This window comes from Euprymna scolopes, chromosome 14 (genome assembly GCF_053919585.1).
Source record: "Euprymna scolopes isolate OS-2025 chromosome 14, ASM5391958v1, whole genome shotgun sequence".
Taxonomy (NCBI): Eukaryota; Metazoa; Mollusca; class Cephalopoda; order Sepiida; family Sepiolidae; genus Euprymna; species Euprymna scolopes.
Window position 1 is genome coordinate 81031509 of NC_136495.1, and position 24176 is coordinate 81055684.

Below are 24176 nucleotides of genomic sequence, written 5' to 3' on the forward strand. Positions count from 1 at the left end.
GGGAGCTGTGGGGAGTGTAGCAAAAAGATTTGACAAGTGGGCTGAGAAAATTGGGATCCATTGCAATGTTGGAGTACTTCAAAAGACTGTCTTGTTGGGAACCGCCAGAATATTGCAGAAATTGCTGAAAGATTGAGAAAAAATGTTACTAGCCTATGTTCATTTGTTATGATCAGCCTATCAGTATAAAATCGGCAATGCCGACAGACACACACAAAATGTAGTAATAATAATAATAATAATAATTATTATTATTATTATTATTATTACTACTACTAATATTATTATTATTATTATTATTATTATTACTACTACTACTACTACATAAAAATTGAATTACTGTGGTAATTGTATTTTAGTAATATATCCCTCGTAGATAGATAACGAGTGAACATTGTCGAAGCATTTTTTTTTCTTAAGAAAATAAGTAAATTTTAAACTTCAATTAAGGCAGAACTCTATTCCAAAAGCTACTTTTTAAAAAATGCACCGGTTGGTTGTTAATGTCGTAAGGGGCTTTTTAAAAGTCTTCTGTCGGCTGGTTTGTTTGTTGTGAGCTTTGCTTTAAGGAAATACAATGTAAAACTTTTTCGTTTGCTTCACTGATCGAATCGTAATGTTCAAGCGGCTTTTTAGAATGTCTATAAAAAAGAAAAATCATTGAAATGAAGAATTTATCTTCTCGATAACAAAGGTGACACTGGATATTTTACTTAGTTACGAGTGGCGAGGAGAAAGAGAGGGGAGTTCTCGAAATCGAAAGAAAAAACAGTTTCTGCTTTTATTTGAAGTCAAACAGAAAAAGACGATTCTAACAACAGCAAAAAAATGACAAGAAAGATATTAGGAAGAAAGAATTTGGCCTTTCCTAAATACTTTTCGTTTTAAAAGTGATCGATCAAATTAATTTTTGGTGGTAATCGTAATGGTTACTGAAAAATGAAAGAAACTTAATGTCTTTTTTAGTTTTCTTATATATGCCTACATTAAATAATCTAAAAATGACATTACATTTCTTTATTGGTAATTCTTGTTTTTATTTTTAACTATATAAAAGGTGCATAAAATATTATTAAAAAGTCTGTTAATTAATAAAGAAACTTTTTTTAAAGCTTCACTTTTTTAATACGTCTGGCATCACATAATTTTATTTGTATATAACAATTTTCTTAATATTTTTTAATAGTAAAAAAATATGGAAGTTAAGGAAAATAGAGTCATTTTATTATAAATTTAGTCAGCTGTGTTTGGTTTTGAAGTTAAACAATCGCCATAAATTTGAAAGTATTTAAAGAATAAATAATTTAAAAAAAAAAAGACAATTTACAACATAAAAGGCGAAATTAGGTAAAACCGCAGTTTAGTGGCCTGAACAACATACTGCAATGTCAAATTGTTTATAGTCGATAAGTATTGTTTGATTTTGTTTTTTGTTAAATATTAGTAAATGAGATCATTTCGAGTTAAAATCTATTAAGTATTTTGTTTGGAAACTTTTCTCTTAAAAAGTGCATTTAGCAAATCATTTTTATGAGTTTTAAAATAACTAGAATGAACCTATGAACACAAATCAAACATTTAATTTAAAGAAAGAATTGTTTCTTTTCTTTTTTTAATTTCTGGTGTGGGCTTGCTTGGCTTGCATTGACTTTTTTTTTCTTGTTTCCTTAAAATATTCGATTATTCTCAACACACTTAAAATAAAGACCTTTCTTCAGTTCACCCCGTTTTCCTTTAAAACCAGTTCTACATTACAACAAAACGATCTTTTGTAAAAAAAAAAAAAAAAAAAACTTTACCTGTTTAACTTTTTACAGTAGTTTAGAAAAAAAAAAAAATATATATATATATATATATATATATATATATATATATATATATATATCGCAATGGCAGCTGGCACGTCGTCGGAACCCAGGGTAATCTACAAAAGTAAATCCATATCAACAAGTGCCTTCAAAAACTGTAAACGTTTATTGCATTGGGGGCCTGCTTTGGCCCTTTTCATAATATTCTTAATCTCTTTCATGTCTGTAACATGTACCCTGATGTGGTGGCCCGTGAATACCCTAGGTGGCTTAATCAACCTCTTGGTCTTCATGATGTGGGATGCATTAACACTATACAATTATTTTATGGCCGTTTTTAATGGACCCGGATTCGTCCCATATGGATGGAGGCCGGTAAGTATCTTTTTGTTTTGTTTTTTGGGGTGGGGGTACTTGTAAAGATAGATTCGACAGATCGATGTTGTTAAGCAAAAACAACAATACTTAATCGACATATCGAAAACAGTAATATATCCAAAGATTTTTAGTAAAAAAAAGTCCATCACTATGAATTTTCGTAATTTTTCCATATATTACTATTATGATAATTAAGTAATTTGTACTCATTCACTTATTGATCCATGCTAAAATAATAACGTTATTATTTAAAAAGCCATTCTTAACATGGAGAGGGGAGGGTGTTTTACTGTTTTGTACCTGTTCTGTACTTTAACCTTACAATTGAATAAAAAAAAACATATCATAAAACTTTAATTAAGCTTGGAAATATGATTTTAAAAATAGCGCGGATCGGATCAGTAAGTGCATTAGCACCAAAAATTATATAAACGTTCATGATAGGACTGTATGGTGCATTGGTGCGCGGCTAAAGAGGGGGGGGGGAACCAGCACTCCCTGCCTCCGTCCAACTACCTGACGTCATTTTCAGATAGCCTTTTGACTTTCTGACATTTTGGGCTTTCGGACAATCCATTCTTTTTCAAACATTTTTCTGCTATTATGATACTTAAGTCTGTAATCTGTGATAATTGTTGAAAAAAAAGTTAAATAACGATGTAAAATGCGCATTTTTAGGGAGTGGACACTCTCATACAGGTCCGCCCATATAAAAAATAACGCAAAAAATGTAGTAAAAAAAAAAAAATAGAAATACTTTTGCAATTATAATTTTTGTGTGAAAATATTAAATAAGCAATGCTTAATTCAATGATAATATCAGTAGTTCAAGAAATTAATTTTTTTCGATTTATATCGAATTCATTAATATAGAATTTAGGGGGGGGGGTTTTCGTAATTCTTCTGAAAAAATTAATTTTTCTGTAAAACTTGTCGAGAATGCTCTGTTTTGAAGTTGTTTTGAAAATGGAACGGAAATTTAAATTTTATTCCGTTTTAATCTCTTTTAAAATTGTACATGCACCAACAAAATTGAAAACTTTCCATTCACATTTGTTTTATATATGAAGGACAGTTACTGCGGACTTTCTTTTTTGGGATTTCTGGCAAGTCCGGGGTCGGATCTTCCAGTAATGACATTCTTGGAATAAAACTTATATAAACGTTCTCCAATGTCTATCTTCTTCCTTTTATCTGTTGTAAAAACATTATGATTTCTTCTTTCTTTCAAATAACTTCATCTTCCAATGGTAAGACTATTTATCTCATCTCCACATTACTTATAAAGAGATAAACCTTGTTTATCACAACGTCGTCACATTACCACGTGTTCAACGACATATATTACATGATGTCAGAAGTAGTTTTAGAAATCTATGACCTAAATAATAATAAAATGGAATCTCACTTCATTCTACCACCTCCACTAAATTTTTCCTCAGAAAATCTTTCTGAAAAATGGAAAGAATTTAAACAAGACCTTAAAATATATTTGACAGCGACAGAAAAGCTAGAAAAAAGTAATGAAGTCAAAACAAGTATTCTTCTGCAGTGCCTCGCCAAACAAGGCCGTAAAATCTATAGAAATTTTACTTTTCAGTCTGAGGAAGACAGCCTTAATTTTTTAACAGTCTTTGATAAATTTTAGGAATTTTGTAACACTCTCTCGTTTTTAGTTTCTCACTGTGCAGCATTTTATGAATTTGTCACTAAAATAAAAAGTCTCAGCCAAGAATGTGAATTTGGTAAACTCTGTGAAAGCTTAGAGATGTTATAATTATAGTCACCAATGACTCCTGTCTACAAGAAAAACTTTTGGCCGAATCAAATTTAACTCTAGAAAAAGCCATAAAAGCGGGTAGAACGGCTGAATTAACTAGACAAAGAATGGGTATCTTACAGAGAGATTTAAAGTCGGTCAATTTTACAAAAAAAGCCCAGCAAGGAAGAAAAATATAGAGCAATGACCCAGAAGTGAGTTGCTAAGCTCTTCGAACAATAACTGCAATAACGAAAAGATAAAAAAAAACTGCAGATTCTGTGCATTCTCACATTTTCATGGATACAGACAGACTTGCAACAAATGCAACAGAAAAAATCATTTTGCCAGTAGATGCCTTGCTAAAAGATCAGTGCATAAAGTGCATCAGAAACACAGTGAGGCATCTTCTACAGATGATGATATATCTGTAAGTTATGTGGATTGCATCTCTGCTAAATCCTCAACCCGAAAAGGAAAAAAAAGTAAGAAATAATGCCTTATCTGAAGCTTGAAATGTGAAACTGCAAGTCAATGGGACCAACATTGAATTTAAAATAGACTCAAGCAGTCAAATCAACATTCTTCCCATAGATTTCTACAGGTTATCGAGTCTTCCAAAACTAAAACCAATCAAGACAACACTCTCTGCCTATAACAACACAGCAGTGCATATTCATGGCAAGTTTATTGCTCAAATAACAAGAAATAATTTGAAGTATCATGTCACATTCATCATAGCAGACATTGATGCATCTCCGATACTTGGAATCAAGGCCTGTAGTCTCAATCTCATGAAAAAATATGTGAAGTTAAAACAAGCAAACATGACTTTCGGAATTTAAGGACTGTTTTAGAGAACTATTACAATGGATCCAGAAATTAAGCCAGTCATAAACCCTCCACGGAAAATCCCTTTTTTATTAAAGAAAAAATTACAAAAGGAACTCGAAAGAATGAGAGACTTACCACATGTTGAATGATGTATACTACAACATTTGAAATGTCAACTTTTATAGGCTTTCGGACATGCTGACAAGGTTGGGGGTGTTTATTCCAAAAGCCATTCTTAACATGAGGAGGGTGGGGATGTCTATTCTGAAAGCTGTTCTTCATTGTCAGCATACCTATAAAAGTTGACATTTTGAATGTGAACGGCGAGTTGGACTTAATGTCAAGAAATACCAAAACTTTTACCAAATTGACTTTTTTCGTTTAAAAATTAAATTATTTCCTTTTTGTTAATAAAATTTTATTTTTATAAAAAAAAAATTTTTCGTTTTTTTATTTTTTTAGTATAAAATCATTTTGGTGAATTCTTTGGATTACTTTTGATTGTATTGGCAGATTCGCAATTTTAAAAAAAGATTAAAACTGAACAAAATTTAAATTTCCGAGCCATTTTCAAAACAACCCCAAAACAGAGTGCTCTCGACAATGCTTTATTTTGATAAAAAAAAAAAGCAAAAATAAATTAATTTTTTTTTTTTTTTTTTACCACTGAAAACCATAACTTTAGTAAAGGTATTTTTATTTAAACAAAATAATACATTTCCATGAAGATTCGAATACAAATAATGGATTCGTTATATTTCATGATCATTATTTGATAAAAACGGAAAATTTAATAAAAAATTAGTTAATTTCCTGATTTTTGGTGAATTTTTAAGCGGGTCAAAATGTTTATACATTTTCTTTTCTTTTTTTTTTTTTTATGAAGTTTTTGGTGAATTTTTAAGAGGGGTCAAAATGTTTATACATTTTCAGCACCGGCGATTCATTTTGCATGTTCCTAGAAATTCATATGGTTGTCTCATCGCCATAATATTGAATTTCTGTGTCAATTTTACAACTACTTTAATGGAATATGCTGATGAACTTATTGCACTTGTAGCCCCATCGGCAAACATACATCCGACAAACCCATCCCGCAGCAAAATCCAACCCATTTACTGTAGAGGTTCCTAGGTGCCGGAAAGCCTTCTATTCTAACAGACTTTTAAATTCCCTCCGTTTCCTGCTTCTCTGAATGTACGAATATGCAGAAGTTTAAATGTAATGTGAACAGACATCTCGCTCATCTCCTTACATAGTCCCTTATTAACATGGTTCCAAATAGTAGCCCTTTCTATAGGTAATTTCAAGAAAGCGTTTTATAATTTTCTTTTATTGCTATTATATATGGAAAACAACATACTAAAAGTTTACCAAAATCTGATCTCCACAAAGATTTTAACTATGACATCATAAAATGACGATAACCATTTTAGCGAGAATTGTTTTACCTTCCTAATAAATTATAGCAAAGGCACAAAAGAAACACAAAATTCCTTTTAAACAATAACAATGAAGAGTATTTTATTTGTAGCAGGAACTGGAAGGTCAGGCTGCTAAAAGGGAAGAAGTAAAAGAAAGTTCTTTTAAGGTCATGGAAGGTCAGTCAGTACTGTGTCGTCCCCGGCTGGATAGCAGTTGTCTCAAATCGAGACCGTCAATGCTATAGCGAGATGTCCGGTGGACAAGAGACAAAAGAGGATAGATGTTGCTAGGCTGGCAGTCTGGATCTGACGTTCCCTTAAGACTTTTAGGGAGCAGATGAATCATTGCGCCCTGTTAGCTGATTGGTCAGCCTTCGACCGGAGAACTCAGAGGGGGGGGGGGGCATTGATTCACCAAAGAAAATAGTTCTCTGTGACTGCTGCACAATCACAAAATTAACCAATATTTCCATATTTCAAAGCTGTAGCTGTTGCTTACAGAAGAGTTTGCATTTTTTATGCTATATATTTTGATATAACAATTTTTATACAAAGGTTTATACTAACTACATGGACAGGCTAGATCATGACGTCATTGCATAAATGTACATTTCTAAAGATTATAGAATATGTTGCAGCAGGTCAGGAGGCAGTAACTACAAGATAGACACAGGAAAAAGATAACGTCAATAGCAAAAGAAGGATGACAAACACTGATATTCATTTAAAGACGATGGTTATCGTCTTTTAATTACCAAGTAAAACTGAAAGTGATAAATTTGTAGGGTTTGGAGATTGTGATCAGTCCGAGTGAGACAGGATCAGCCTCTAAAATAGGGCAGCTGGACGTAAGTAGGCACTGGAACAGGCAACCAGACAACAGTGTCAGTGTCTGGATGTCAGTGGGCATTGGTACGAGTCGCCGGATGTCAACAGGCACTGAAATGGGTGGCTGCAAGAGGCACCAAAGGCTGCTGCAGGAAACACTGGAAGCCGCAGGAATGAGCTGGTGTTCATTGGTTGTAGAGGGTAGTCTCAGAAGGCAGGCAGATAGTAGTAGTTGCATACAAGTAGGGTGGAAAAGGTAGCCTTGAAAAGGACTGTTTGAACTACTGTTACTGCTGCTTCAGCAGTTGCTGGGCTCAAACAACTTGACTGTGATTCAGGAGGATTCCTGCTTCCTAACTGGATTAAGATCAGTGTTTAGTTCTCTCCCACTGCAAGAACTTAGACACCAGAGTCGGAAAGTGGAATTGAGAAGACAGCGCCCCAGACGAGAGGCACTCTGCCCTAACTAATCCCTTCTCAAAGAAAATCCCTAGTCGATAAATGAATAAATGATTACAATTAATTCCTTTTTTAGATGTATATTGAATATGTTTATATTAAGTTCAGCTTGAAATCAAAAGTTTGCTGTTATTGATTATTGAATATTCTATGTTTTTTCCTCCATTTGTAGTTAAGACAAAAGGAAAGTCGACATAACGCATGCCCACGCACATATCAGTCACATGGTTGTTTCTGTCAACAAACATAATCATTGTTTGTTTTTGTTTGAATGGAAAGCGGTGTTCTCATCCACACCATGACAGAGTGCATTTTAAGACATATCTGCATTTTAAGACATATCTCATTACTGAATAGTCACATGGCTCCAAATAGTAACCCCCTCACATCACTAGGTGGACAATAGTTTTTTTTAAAAAATGGTACGCCCAACAGAACTGTTAAGTCAGGGCTCCCTTGATTTCTGAGAATTTATTGAAGTAAAACAAAAATAAGAGAAATATTGTTCTTTTTTACTTGCCTCCCCACGAGGGCAGAGTTAGACACAAGGTCAGTTTTTAATGTGAGGAAAATCCAGCTCCTCAAAAAAGGCCACTCTGGATAGGAACAAAAATAAAAATTATCTCAGTCTAGAAGGATTTCTCCTTCACTGACCGAAAACAGAAAAGGGGAAGTGTAGTATCAGAACAGATACTACACTACACTCCTCGCTAACCATTTGGGTATTTTTTTTTTTTACTTTAACTGCAATTCAACATTCACCATTAAATAGACGACTTTCTTAAGGTTTTCGAGTGTGTTAAAAACGAATATCACATTTAAATTTGGGGCAGACAAGTAGTTTTCTGGATATTAAGACCTTCATTATCTAATGTAATTCCTTATGCTTTCAATGGAAGCCATGTTTTCCCAACTGAACATGTACTAATGCACATGCATGTTACAAAACAGCCCCTCCCCATGTTAAGAATGATAGTGGCCACTGAAATTCATTAAGTAATACATTGAAAAAAAAAAAATGTCTTAATACTCAGAAAACTATTTGTCTGCCCCAAATTTAAATTTCGTTTTCAGCAGACCTGAAAACTTATAAAAATCGTCAATTTGAAGGTGAGTGTTGTTGCAGTTAAACTAAAAATTTATTTATCCCTATTTGTCTGTGCACTTCAGTAAACACCATAATACCACATTTACTTTATAGACTAACCTACCTAAAATATCCCTATTTATTTCAATTTATATATTTTCACTCTCATAGGAATAAAAATTAGAGAGTGGACAACTAAAAAGACACAAAAAAATAATTACTAATAATCATCCCAACCCTTTCTAAAAAGTAGACACCGCTCACTGTTTTTCCAGTTTGTTTAGAACCAAAAACAAGCAATTAGATCTCTAAATGGGAGTGGAACTTGCATGAGCGGAAATGAAATTGGAGTGGAATATGGGAATGGAAAAAGTGAAAGTGGGGATTCAGCATCTTGGAGAAAATCTGTTATGACCCCCCCCCCCCAAAAAAAAAAAATCCTCTCTGAATAAAAGTAATTTGTCTTAAGTAGTAGAATTAGACATTTGATCTGATGTCAAGAAGAGTGCTTTATGCTAAGTTTGAAGTTCATCAAATAGTTTGGAATATATGTGTTTATTATTTAATATTTACATATTAATACTTCTCACACAAATCGAGATTCAGGGTCCAATTGATACGTTAGAATTTGTATTTGGAAATTTTTTAGATAAGGTATCGTAATTTTGCTTATTGGGACTACTATTCTCATCTTGGTTGGATGTTACTTTTCGATCAATGAAACTTCCGACTTGCTTCAGGTTCGTTTTGTTAAACCCTGGAATATGTATGCATTTTTGAATGAAACTCCAATTTAATTAACAGGAGTAATTCTCATTCCATCAAACATGATTGAGTAGAAATTTTTAGTAAGTAATTTGTAATTTATTGTCCATACTAAGGATTGAACTTTCAACCTCCAGAAGACTACTACTTCGAACTGATTCTTACTTAGCTGGTCAGTCCTTAATATGGGCAATATTAAAAATTATAAAATTATCTTATCGACAAGTAAATGAAGACACTTGCAATGAAATGGCATTGTTTCTTTTCTTGTAACAATAACAACCTGCTAACGTAGACACACATGTCTTCTGTCTAAAAACCGAACATTAACTACTGAAGTGAGACCAAGTGTAGGATATTTTATATACCTGATCTCTTGTTCAGCAAGATTTGATAATACTAGCATGTCTGTATAATGCATCAAATCCGGGCACCCAGTTTTTAATTACAGAAAAATGGTTCAGCATCATCCACACGAGTGTCTTGCTTCCCCTCCTACCCACCTTCGGTAAGTTTAACAATTCCAAGTTATCACAGAATGCGATTACAAATTAAGACTTTTATCCATTCATGGCTAATGGAATATGAGCAAGCTACTCCCGTGGATTAAGGTTTCTGTTTGAAATTCTATACAGATTTACAAGTTTGACAAGGCACATCTTAATTGCAGGTAATGAGCCTGTAGAGTAGAATAGTCTATTTAATAGGAAGAAAAAGTGGGAAGGTACTCTTTTTTTGAACCCTGTCTAAGAGTGGGAGACTAGTGGTAGATGCACCAGACCAGATGTGGCAACAACACTTCATGCATGGGTGAATTGTGCTTTGTAAAAATATAGGATGCTCTCTGGTGTGATTAATTTTCTAGCACAGTAAAGGGAGCCCACCTTCTTTGCAACTGCCTTGGCAATGTCCTCAATGTATTTGTTTCTATTCATGTTGCCTATGAATGTTAGGCCAAGGAGTTTGAAAGATAGGCTCTCGGGTAGGGTATTTGTTGTGGCAATTGATGGTTGAGAAGGTTTTATTTGTAATTGTTAAAGGGAAGAAGCCTAGTCTTTGTAGCGTTAAATGTTACCATCCACTTGAGATGGTTTTATTTGTAGTTGTTAGTTTGACGTTTACAATCCAACTGCTGAAAAGTGGAACTCCCTCGCAAAATGTTCATATTGGATAATGTATCAATCATTCTGCATGAAAGGAAATAGCTGCGACTATAATTGCCAATAGACCACTCCCAAGTCCTAGGAACTGCTTGTTCATATTTCATTAAACAAAATAGCTGAACCCAATCATGACTCTCTTTCTCTGCACTTTATTTCTTTCTCTCTGTATATTTTCTATCTATCAGTGATATTATTAATGCAGTTTTATCTTTGTTTTGTGTTACTTTGATGTCGCAAAAAGCATTTATTTCTCTTCCTCTCACCGTTGGAAGATGTTACACAAAGCTCGGAACACCCAGTGCCGGCAAAAAATGCTTGGGCAGCCTCGTTGGTATTTTCTGGTAGGGACGCCTCAGGTGACTAGCAATAAACTAACCTCTTCTTAAAGAGAGAAGACAAAGCCTGGGAAAGTGAGCTTACTAGAACTAAACAGGACTAGCAGTCAACAGTCTAATCCATTTCAGAAATAGCCTAGATCACGACCTTCATAATATATCATTAAGGACCTTGAGCTGAAAAATGACATCATCGCTGAGGTTCTAGTAAGTAAAATTTGTGGAATAGCCAGACTGTCGGTAATGAATAAAAAGATTTTCACAAAAACCATTAGAAAACTTAAAAATTGCATTTAAAAAAGAGAAAAATAAGGACCATAATGATTTGTACTAAAACTCGTTCAACATTAAAAAAAGAATTCAAGATAGAAAAGTTGTGTGCTTATGCATTAAAAGTAATTAAACATTTTGTTGTTTTGTGGATTTTAAAGACTAAAATACGCTCATTATTTACTTTTATATTACATTTAAAAAGAAAAGAAAGGAACATGATTCAATTTATAGTAAAACTGAACTTTAGTTAATTTTAAAAAAAAGTTATGCATGTAAAACTACGTATGTTTGAAGCAGAAGACAAATGTTGCAAAACATGAAATCTAAATTTAAGCAATAAGCAACTATTAAACAATCAACTTAAAATGAACAACAATAAATATTTCTTAGGTGTTTATTGGTTCCTATATTTTATATTTAAAGACAGTTTTCCCTTATTGTGTTGATTTGAATAGCTTTCCTCACAAAAGTTACATGAATTTGTTTCATCAGTGATTTCTGGTAAATTTCTGGTCTGTTCTATAAAAATAAACATACTTCTGATCGATTTTAATATTTAATCTTGATCATTATTCTATCTTTGATTCATCATAAATAAGGGAACAGGGGGAAGGTTTCAATCTCACATTTACATTTACTCTCTCTGCCACCCATAACACCATGCAGAAATTTAATGGGATAAAATTTAGAGATTCACTGTGAATAAGAAAAAGAGAGAAATAAGTCTTCATTTGTTCTTTTCATTTTCTTTTTATCCTTTCTTTCATTGCTTTCACTGATCTACATTTGAGAGAAAGAAAGCCATCTGTTCTAATTTTAATCCACATTTGACTGGAGGAACCTGGTATCTTTATATAGTTAATAGTAGCGACATAGCTCAATTGCTTAGCATGTTGTACTTACAGAAAAAGATTGTGATTTCCATGATTATTTTCATTCTAATTTTGTTGCCAACTTAAACATTACAAATTAGAATAAAAAGCAAATAGTTTGGTTTTACTTTTATTTTTTTTCTCTAACTTATGTAATTTATAGAAATTAAGACTTTGGGCAAAGCCACGTAACCTTTCTAGGGTTATAAAAGCATTAAATGTGTTCTCCACTATGACCGCTTCACAATTGACTGAACCTTAACATAATGATGACAAAGTTTTTCGATGACAATATCAGAAATATTTACTTATATATATATATATATATAATCTTTGCTTCATACTATCTCTTTTTCTAATCTGTTTTCTCATGAAAAGTGTCTGATATAGCTCCTACAAAAAATGTGGGTGCTTGTGCAGTATACTATGTTTTCAAACAAATGCATCTCAGGTGAAAACATTATTAGATACTGACATTTCACGTTGAAATTAGTATAAATTCCAAAAGTTACAAAAATATAATCTGGTAGAAAATGTTCTAAATCTATTTTTCAGGAAAAAATCGTAGAGATGAATGATCAGACATTTTCTATTTTTATCAATGGCGGATTTCAAGGAAAGCAAGAGAAATTAGTCAGCATGTCATTTAGAATTAGTCAAACTACTCTTCCACATATGATACAATTCAACTACTCTTCCACATATGATACAATTCAATAATTCAATGAATTCTAGTTTTACTTGTAATTATTTTTCTACTGGATTATTTTTTATAATTTTTGGATTTTATATTAATTTCAACATGATGCGTAGCTATGTAAACATGTTTTTACCTGAAATGTATTTCTTGGAAAACCTAGTATACTGCACACGCACTAAACTGAGACCCATTGGGCCATCCATTAAGCTTGGGCTAAATTGTTTGCATGAGGAAAAGTGAGTTTACAAAACTATTACAAAATATTAACAAAAATAATGACAAAATCCGAAATTAACCTGTCCTTTATCTCGCTCTCTCTCTCTCTCTTTCTACAGAATAAATTATGTGATCCATTTTTGTTTATAATGGACTATTCCAACCTCTTTATTTTTTTCTCTTTATTACCTTAAACTGTTAATAAACAGAGAGAGTGATAGAGCAGCTCATATAAAATAAAAGCGAGTGAGGTCAAGCAACATACATTTGGGTTCAGTGCATTATATTCACAACCAGATTGATCCAATAGTCAGTCTCTTTTAAGGTTAAAAGTAGATTTAGAACTATTTATTTTTGTATTTTTATATGAATACAACACCATATTAAATTTATGCTGATTTTTGTGTTATTTTTTCTAGCAATAAATGTATTCAGTATTTAGTTGTATTTAGTATTCAGTTACCATCCTTGGATTTTTTTTTTTTTTTTTAGAAGAACTGTCTCCTTTACATTCTAATCGCCCCACATTCTACAGAAGTGTATGAATACATGTATATAAATATCTACACATATGTAAATATAAACACAGATAGACGTAGATTCGTTGCTTTATGCATTTACTTAATTATTATAGATAAACTAGTTATCCACAGCATGTGTTTTGCCAGATCTATGGCTCATCAGCACGGCTGACTATTTCATCTATAATAAATAAATACATAAAACAACGAATATGTTATATGCATATATTTATATACATGTATTCATACACGTTCCTAGAATGTTGAGCAATTAGAATATAAGGGAGACAATTCTTCTTAAAAACATAAAAACTCTAAAGGTGGTAACTCATACTGAATACAATTATTGCCAGGAAAAAATAACCAAAAATGGTATAAATTTAAGGCAATAAGATAGCATATTAATTTCAACTGAGGCTTCGTAGCATAACAGTAATGTACACAACTACAGGTTTTGTGGTTGCAGGATTGAACTTCAATATAGTCAGCCATGCTGATGAGCCATAGATACAGTGAAGCATGTGTCCATGGATAACTATTTTATCTATAAATAAACAACAAATCAAAGAAACTCTGAATTGAAACTTGATCACTTGACTGAGAGTTTACCTTTCTGACACTTTCAGAATTATTGTGCCTTTTATAAGCACACATTGAGAGAGGAAGGAAATTTGTTGTATAGTAGTGTCATCCTCTCTCACCACCCGCCTTTCTCTTGTCTAAGTGTATTTTGTTATTTAAGCTGAATTTATTTCTTACAATTAATATTTTGTTTCAGAAGAAAGTCTTATTCAATTTTTTTATATATATAATCAGCAAACTTTAAAAAATACTTTTCTATTTTACATTCTGTAGTCTGTAGAACTCTGTTCTAGCAGCAGCAAAACAATTTCCATAAATACTTAATTCTGATGAGTTAATTTTACAAAATATTCGATTTCTATTGGTTACTGAAATCAGACTTCAACAAATCAGAAAAAGGTACCCCGGAAGTTGAGTATTTGTATTGTACTGACTATTTAAGTAGTTAGCAGTGAAACTCAACCTGTAACATGAATGCTTGAGCATCACAGGGCAATGTTTCCAACTCCTAAACTTCTAGATAACATGATAGACATGCACTAGCTCCCTCATGTATAAACTATCAAAAACACATGTCTGGAAGTGAATATTACCAAGACCAAAGACATGATTAGTTGTCATTGTAGAAAGCTCTCAGAAAGTGAAAAGTTCTCCTGTTCATATTATTTGGATTCTTCGGACTATTTTTGTTTTTATTCGACAAAGGAGTCACCATTTAACAAGTCCCGGCGGCCACTCGAGGATTAAGGTTAATGAGTGTACAGTAGTCAGTGGGAAAATGTTGTAGTCATCGTTAATAGTGGACATTTGATAAATTGGATTACTTAAGAGGATGGATCATCAAGAACTTGTTCACATTAGACTTGAAGATGACCATATTGTAGTCAGTTGGAAAGCAGGAAAATGGAACAGAGTTCCACAGGCGTGCAGTTCTAAGAAAGAAGCTTTGTTCATAGAATCTACATTAGCGTTTAGGAACAGATAAAGAGTGGGGGAAAAGTGTTTCAGCTAGACGAGTGTTTTTCGTGAATGTCAGGTCAGGAGGAACCATAGATTGGAGCTCAGACGAGCACTTGCCATGAAAATGATGATAAAGCAGAGATAGGCTTGCAACATCTCTTCTGTGGGAAAGTGGTTGCAGGAAAGAGAAAAGCCTACGGAGTCTATTTTGAACTCTGTCAAGGCAGAATAAGCTGCTTCTAGCAGCTCCTGCCCAGATGTGGCAACAGTACTCCATCCTTGGATGTACTTGGCTCTTATGCAGATAGAGAATTACATCAGCAGAATTACATCAGCAGTGAGATATCTACTGGAGCAGTAGAATGATCCCACCATTTTTCCAGCAGCCTTGGCAACGGATTTGTTATATGTGTTCCATCTCAGATCAAAAGTAAAGGTCAGATCTAAAAGCTTGTTAAAACATGGAGCTTCCCCAAGACGAGAGCCATTCATTTCAATTTATGCTAGATGGGGATCAGAACGTTGATGATGTAAAGATAGAAGCTTGGTTTAATTAATGCATTAAATGTAACCAGCCACCTCTTTCTCCATTGCACCACGTACTCAAGATAAGAGGAGAGAGAATCAGATAGAACTTGGTCACTTACGGCCTTTGATATGTTGCCATAGATGGTAGTGTTATCAGCATAAATGTCTACAAATGATGTAAGGATGTGATTTAGATCATTGTTGTAGATCAAGAAGAGAGTTGGGCCCAGAATGGATCCCTAAAGGACTCCAGCATTAATACTGTGAGCTTCTGATTTCTGCCCATCAACCACTACTTTTATGAGCTTATCAGAGAGAAATGATATAATAATTGAAAAAACATTTCCAGTTATACCGTAGCTGGAGATTTTGTGGAGTAGACCTTTATACCATACCTTATCAAAGGCCTTTGATATGTGTTGCTGCTCTAGAAAGGAAGCCTCCATCGAGAGATTTGCTAATCATATGAGATATAACTTAACACATCTGCTGTAGATCTAGCAGAATGGAAACCGTATTGCATGTCACTAAGGTTATTTTTGCTGAGGTGGTTGACTACTTTTCTATTTAACACAGATTCCATCAACTTATGACGCACAGGAGACTTATTGATCTGTATTAAGAACAAGATGACCTATCACCTGAATTTTTAAATTCGGGGCATACTGATGAGGTTTTCCAGAGTGTTGGGAAGAAATTCTCCTTAAGACAATGCTTAAACAGCTTTGTAAGTATAGGAGCTAGTTCTGGTTGAAGCTTTTTGAGCACTATAATAGAAATGCCATCAAGGCCAGTTGCTTTACTGGAATCAAAGTTTTTGATTAGCTTGGCAACATCATGCACAGATATTTGTATATCGCATAGCGTGTTTTCACTACTATTCTCATCTTGAGTTTCAATTGATCTAACATTCGACTTTCTTTAGGTGTATCTTGTCAAACTCGTGAATCTGGATGGAATTTTAAACAGGACCCTTTACTTCATGGGAGTAGCATGCTCTCGTTCCATCAGGTTTAATTCTCAGTGTGGACGACCGAAAAATACAATTGCGAATTACTTAGAACCTCTTTCCTATCATGGCTGACAGAATGAGAGCTTGCTACCCCCATGAAATAAATTCAGAATTTGAAAAAAAACATTCCCGAATTCGACAAGATACACCTAAAGAAGGTCTGAGGTTACATCAACCGAAACGTTGTGAAAATGACACTCAAGATGAGAACAGTAGTCCGATGAATCCAAATAATCCTCATCTAAAAACTATGTAAATAGGAAGTTCGGTGCAACTTTTTTTTTTTAATATTTGTAATCATTAGATGCACGTGAATTGGAGTGGAAAAAAAAAAAAATAGGTTAAGAAATGATAATTAGTTCATGAAGCTCAACATTTTTTACATTTCTGAATTTTTGAGATGAGGATTAATTATTCATATTTGGATTTTCGTTTCATCAGCCATAACTGGGTAGAAGTCCTACTTAATTTGCTGTTGTATTTTGAATGTTGCTTGCACTGAAGATTAAACCTTGAACCTCCAGAAGAGTAACATAATGAATAAAGTATTTGGTAAAATTCAGTTGTAAAGTTACACGCTTCCCAAGTGTGCTACCCCCGTGGATTAAATAAAGGATTCCATTTAAAATTCTGTGCAGATTATCAAGTTCGACAGAAAGATTCCCAAGTTTGACAGGGTACACCTGAAGAAGGTTGGAGGTTACACGGACCAAAACACTGAAAATAATATTAAAGATGAAAAGAGTAATCTGCAGAATCCAAATAATATGAATAATCAGATTTTTTAATCTCCGAAGAATCAACACACAGTCTGAATATTGGAAGACTTTAAAATAAAGAGTCGGAGCGTGAATTTTAGAATCATCTGAGCCGAAGTTACATCTTTACTTTTCAACTCTGCAACCCTGATATACACACATGAGCTTTTGACAGATAACATAATGCTAGGATCGTTCCAAAACATAATTGTACAAAAATAATTATTAATAACTTACAAGAGTATTCTAATTTTAGAAGCGTAAAAATAAACTTGTCATAAACTGCTCCATAAGTAATCGATCTTTGTTCATATTGTGTAATACTTTGGAATGGTCGCTCTTCCACATAACTGGGATAGATTAGCTAGGAATCTATGAATGAGTAAAAATACTCCACAGACCAGTGACACCATTACAACATTACAAGTAGCCATTAACAGCTTATTGGGGAGGGGAGGGGGCACCAATGGAATTTGGAAAAAAAACCCTGATATCTCTTAATTTGAGGCAAATGCAAGCTGAGGAAAAGGAAAATCTTTCAGTTGCAGTAAAAGAAGTAACTAAGAGACAAAGTGAAGACTAAACAGGAAAGAAAGTAGAATCGGAGGGGATATGTAGGAAATGGAAAAACGATGCAATGAAAAAGGAGTTGGACTGAGGAGGTGAGTGTTGCATTATTTTTAGCATAATGCCAGTGTATGCCCTCATAAATTTTGAATGATTGTATTTATAACCGTATGTGGTAAGAATGTGCCAATCAGATGCCAAAACAACTTTATAAAACAATTAAACCTTGTTAAATTCATCAATGTTATATCTCGGTGTCAAAACAAGAAGATCGCTACGCTTCTGCTGATGGTGACTGGATTCAATCTTTGCCTGAAAAAGCTTCTCTAACCAGATTTATGCTGCCATTCTCTTTTGCTTGGAGCTACATTTTTCTATTTCAAGAATGAGACTTTACACTCAAGAGTGGAAGACAACAGTTTAAATGAGAAGGACAGTCAGTCTTAGTAGAGAGTTTTTAAGAGAAATGAGAGATTTAGCTCGAACTTAAGACACCAGCAACAGTATTCTAATGATTCGTAAACACACGCACGTGTGTCCAACAGTTGCTTGTATACAGTGTCTGTGCTATTGTCTTTATCATGTATATAAACTTTATTATGTATATAAACTTTATTATGTATATAAACGGTGTTGTTGTTGAGGCTTTATACTTCAACAACATCACCACCAGAATTTAGACACAAACCATAAGAAAAAAGAAGAACCATAAAACATGCATTTGGGGTAAGGCAGTCAGTTGTAGTCACAGGCAGAGTTATACAATTGTTTCTCATCTTTCAGCTGATGATCATTTCTATCTCATTAAACCTTATCCTCAAGTGGCTCTTCGCCTTGAGAACTGGTGACCAAAACAATAATAAAAAAAATAAGTTGAAGTTCTACTTTTTGCTACAAAAAGTTGCAATAAACAGCAAAGAAAAAAATAAAATTAGCAGCTGCTGAAGGGTGTGCTGAGTGGTCCATGAGTATTAAAATAAAATAAGAGAAACAAAAGGGTACTCCTGCAGTATTTTACCCACCGATTTCACGATCTTAGCCGAGCGTTGACGAACGCTTTCGGCGTTAACGCCGACGAAAGCCGAGAATTCGGAGCTAACGGTGCAAGAACGCTAAAAGTATGTGAATAGCAACAACATTACAAGGAAAAGATATTACACACAACAAAATGGATAAAATTAATACAAAAAATTTGGATAAAATAAATCACAAACACTTACGGTAAGTTTTTTTTAAAGTAAAATAAATTTATTTTGTTGAATATTTTTTTTTTTTGGTTCATTTTGTTTTCCGATAGCTTTTTTGGGGGGGGGGGGGGATAAGCAACAGTAATAAACACTTCAATGTTTTTTTTTTTTTCTTGTTCGTTTTTAACAAAACGTTATTAAACAGTAACAACAATGTTTTTTTTTTTCAGTAATGTTTGTAGGGGGGGGGGACACAACAACACTGTTTATCTTTAGTTCCGACTGGAAGATTTTCTACTGACTGTAGAGAGGCAAAGTAGGGAGCAAAGGGTTTTCAGAGGATGTGGAAGGAAGAAGCTCCTTCCCAAACCGGGTAGCCTTCCGCGATTTGATTTATTATGGAGACAAAAGGGTTGTCCAAATTTTTGTCTCCACATAAATTCGCATAAATATGTTTCCAACAGCTCCCGGTTTTTTTTTTTTTTTTTATCGCTAAATTAAATAGCTGAAATGAAAGGCTGTGTATTTTTACTTTGAACAATAAAATAACTGAAATGAAACGCTATGTGTGTAATTTCAATGAAAATTATTCGTCTGCTGCGCGTTCGTTTGAAGCGCCCTGATTGGCTGATAGAGTATCGTACCGCTCGCCATGTTCCGGCGTTTTCCGACGGATGTCGATCAACGCTCGGCTAAGATCGTGAAATCGGTGGGTAAAATACTGCAGGAGTACCAACAAAAGAAAACACAGACTCTGACACTTTCTGCAACTATTAGTTGCACTCTGGGTGTGTGCATGGGACACCACTGACCATTTGAACACTAAGGTCCCATCTGCATCTGTTACCATCAGCTCATCTCGATCAGAGTCATGATCTGTCTTCGACTGCTCCAACTTACAATTGTCCTCCACTGTTTCTAACTGTCATAAAACGACTTGCTGCTCATCTCAGTGCCAGCAAACTAACTCTAAATATATCTCCGGTTCTTTTGTTCTCATTCGCAGATGCACTCTGATTCACAATCCTACTTAAGCTTTCTTTTGTGTACACTTGTGAACAACTTCCTATCCATTGTTCTACTGATAAACTTATTTCTTTTTTTCTTTTTTGCCATATTTCTTTGTCTCTTTCTCCCCTACTTCCTAATATTGGTGGTGGTGAAGAGGGGTAACACCGATAGTATCACAATTTTACTCCCAACTGAATTTTTATGTGACCTATTTTTTACTTGTTTTACATTTTCATTTCATCGTGTAAAGTTTGATGGTGCCATTATATTTAATCAAATTCTAAAAATGAATTTATACAGATATATCTATTAGTCATCTTTTGTTTAGCATTGATTTTATAAAGTCACCTGTTATTATTGACTTTTGTCTTTGTTCCCGTTTCTATTTTTGTTTGATGTGAACCTGACCGATGTTTGTTCATCTTTCATTTCTCCCTTTTACAATGTTTTGTTTTCACATTCAACCCAACAATGTTTTTTATTTTTTGTGCTCCATTTATTTATATTGATTCAAAGCTAAATTTTAACTTAAAAAATGAATTCTTTGTTCTTCAAAAGAAAGTTGCTTTTTGCCATTATAATTCTGTCTACACTTTCTGCAGTCATTTGAGACTTCTTTCTTGCATTGGTTTTCGATTATAAGTTTAAATAGGATTTACAGAGAGACATTTAAGTTCGACAGTCAGAAAGTTTTTCTAGTTTTCTTTATTATATTTTTCATCTTGGTTTTCGCCATTGTTTTCTGAGCTGCCTTGTTTGCAGAAAAGATGCAAAAAGAAAAAAAAGGAAAAACATGATAACAGTATAGTTAGTTAAAGAATATAGGGATGACATCGTCTGGTTAGCAACCATAAAAATATATACTGTGACTGTTTCAGTGTGTGTGTGTGTATATATATATATATATATATATATATATATATATGAAGTAGTTCCAAAAGTAAAGCCTCATTTTTTTTTCTGACTAAAAAAAGTGAAGAACTACGAAGACATGAGCAATACCATTAAAATGAGTGACGTTTCATGCTCTAGAATTTATTTTCTACATAGTTATCACCATTCTCAGTGCACTTTTGTCAGAGATGAATGATGGCTGTCCGGAGCGTGTTTTGTCATACGAGTGTTCCAAAAATAAAGCCTCCCATTTTTATTTTTTAACTTAAAAAATTGAAGGGTTACGAAAACGGGAGTGGTACCATTAAAATGAGTGATGATTTTGTGCTCCAAAATTTATCTCTCTACATAATCACCCCAGTTCTCAATGCACTTTTGCCACAAATTCAATGATGCATCTCTGCTCCTGATGCACATCCATGACAGGAGTTGCTTTCTTAAAGTCTCACACTGTCAATATCTGCAACAGAGAGATTAAATATTCAAATCATGAGTACATAGGTTCAGTCATCATAACAATGCAATTAACAATCCCCTCTGATCCATTCAGATGGAATAAAAAGAAATAGGAGGATAGTTTTTTGAAATACCCCTCGTATATGTATAAATTTGTTATTCCACATATGCTTCTGGAGAAGTATTTTCAAGATTATAACTAGTGTAAGAAGCATGAAAACAATGTCATTGTTTTTAATTTATATTTTCTTTTGATATTGCTCTTTCTCAAAATATGAAGCGAAATGAATAAAATTACTCAAAATATATAACGTTGAGAATACTGAAAATTTTATTTTTGGACAGTGTTCATTCTTTCTCATAACATTCGAGATTGTGCACATGAAATCTCGTAATCATTTTGATATGAAGAACATTCTTTTTTTACCAGGTAATAAGTCAGTGTTTAACACTAGGTTGGTTGTTAGTAGAGCTGGTATATGTTTATGATTTGTTCAGTATAGATTGATTTGTCACTGTAAACTGAACAAACCATATTCACACATGTAGTGAAAGTACTGTCAAAAACATGACAATTTTTTAAACAAGATAATTCCTACCTCTTTACACCAGAAAAAATGCTTTATAACAAAAACCACGACTACATTGAACAAATCATACTACACACACAACATACTGTACATAAGAAAATAATCGTGTGCATGTCTGGACAAAAACATATGCACACACACACACACACACACACACACACACACGAATCTGAATTTCATATTTTTTTAACCAGTTGCTTTCTTGCAAATCTGACGATAAGACCAGTTAATATAACATTTTTGAACACCCATGCATCTTTGCATGGTCAAACCTTTTCTGATGTGTTGCCTATACAACTTCCTCCAGCTATGTATTGTTTATTAAACAAATGTGTATATTTCTGCTTTATGCAGGTAGCTGCAACGCTTCTACTTCATCTAGGTGGGGTTTTTTTGTCATTTTTTTTGTTTGTTTTTGTTTTTTATAATTGCCAGATATTATTTTTCCACCTACACAAGGGCATTTCTGCCTTACTGTAGCTACCTGGATGTAATGTTCTGTTTACCTCACTGTTAGTGTGGTCATTAATGGATATTCAGCTATCTGCTACTTATGTAGCAATAAATATTTAAATTTATCATAAAACGACTAACCACTGTTAAACATTTCTCGATAGACATACTAAATGAAATTTTTATAGTTTCGTAGCTGTGAGTGGAATTTTGCTTTGCATTGACTTCTGGAAAATAAAATCTCTTAAAAATGAAAATATTGATGCCACCAATAATTTCCTTACCCACCCCCCTCTACAAAAACATAGGTTTAGCATATTTAATTACATTTTTAGATTGACTCATAACCAAAATATTGCAACTGATGTATTTTTAGGCCTCCATTTTGACATCTAAAATCTGCAAATGCCAATATTTATTTTGCGATTCTTCAAGATCTGATGATTTTTAAAATGCTGTGTGTGTTATGATTTGTTCAATGCTAGTGTGAAGTTTGTTATAAAGCATTTTTCTTGTGTACAAAGGTAGGAATAATCTTGAATTTGAAACATTGGTATAATCTTGATGCTACCTCTGCTATGCATGTATGAATATGGATTGTTCAGTTTACAGTTTTCAAATCTCCAAAGAATTTACACAAAACTAGTGGAGTCTTTGTCTCTCTTCTGTTCAGTGATACAATTGAAATCAAAGCTCTATACCAAGATCAAACAGCTTTTATTGGGTAAAACTTTCCAACAAATTCGATAGTGGCATTATTTTTTCCTTATTAGGGCGTTTGGTGTAGAATTTGCATCTATGTTTAACATTCATAAACATAATTTTATTTTATTTAAACTAACATGGCTACCACGTATTGCTTAGAAACATAAACAACAAAAGTACTAAAAAGTATGTATAACATCTGTCTTTCAAAACTTTTCTCTTTCTTTACCCACCTTTATCTCCCACTCTATTATTATCTCTCTTCTCTCCTCTTCTCCTCTATCACAAATACCATTTCATACCAAATATCGATCACCTGTCCTCTCTAAGTTTCTTCCTGGTGAACTGCAAAAGAATGAATATTATAAATAAAAATGTCTTTATATTCTGTCTGAAAAAGTACATCAGCTTTGTGTCTTGTGTAGTTTCTGATTTGTAGGTGGATGCACAGAGACAACTTCCCTTTATATAATAGAATAAATGGAAAATTATAGAAATTCAAGAATAAAGAGTAATATCAGATTCACATTTATGAGCAGAGGTCCTCATTCATTGCCAGGCAATGCTGAGGTCACCTGATAGTAGTAGATTATTTATTTAAATACATGTCTATTAGTACATCTTATCCAACCTCATTTTATTTGTATGCATCATAAGGATGCCTACTGCTTTTAGTTTACATTGATTCTTGTGTGTTAAGGTAAGGTATTATTTATACCCTACTTTATCATCCAGTTTTCATATTTAGCGTGTTGCAAGTGCCCCTTACTCTGATAGGCAATATCAGGTAATGTTTCACACCTGCTCTCTATACTGCCTAATCCAAACGATTTATATTAGTCAAGCTACAAGCAGTCATATCACTTCTTGCGCACACAAGCCAGGTTTACCACACTCCATAGTGCTTCGGATATCCAGGCATATTATGGAGTTGATATAAGAGGTGGCATGCTGTACATGTCTAAACCACCTGAGATGTTGAACATGTAAAGCATCTATAATCTAGGGTGCTGTGAGTGTCCCTGACTCTATGGTAGACAACACCAGACAA

General features: G+C 33.5%; 1 protein-coding gene across 1 annotated transcript in view; it reads left to right on the forward strand.

The window, feature by feature from the left end:
- Nucleotides 1-477: 477 nt before the first annotated feature.
- The window catches only part of LOC145293119 (palmitoyltransferase ZDHHC6-like), a 57047-nt gene continuing 33348 nt past the window's right edge, over nucleotides 478-24176 (forward strand). Inside the window, exon 1 of the mRNA XM_080139509.1 lies at nucleotides 478-2183. Within this exon, the coding sequence (XP_079995635.1) occupies nucleotides 1890-2183 (294 nt within the window). The 5' untranslated portion in view covers nucleotides 478-1889. The remainder of the gene's footprint in view (nucleotides 2184-24176) is intronic.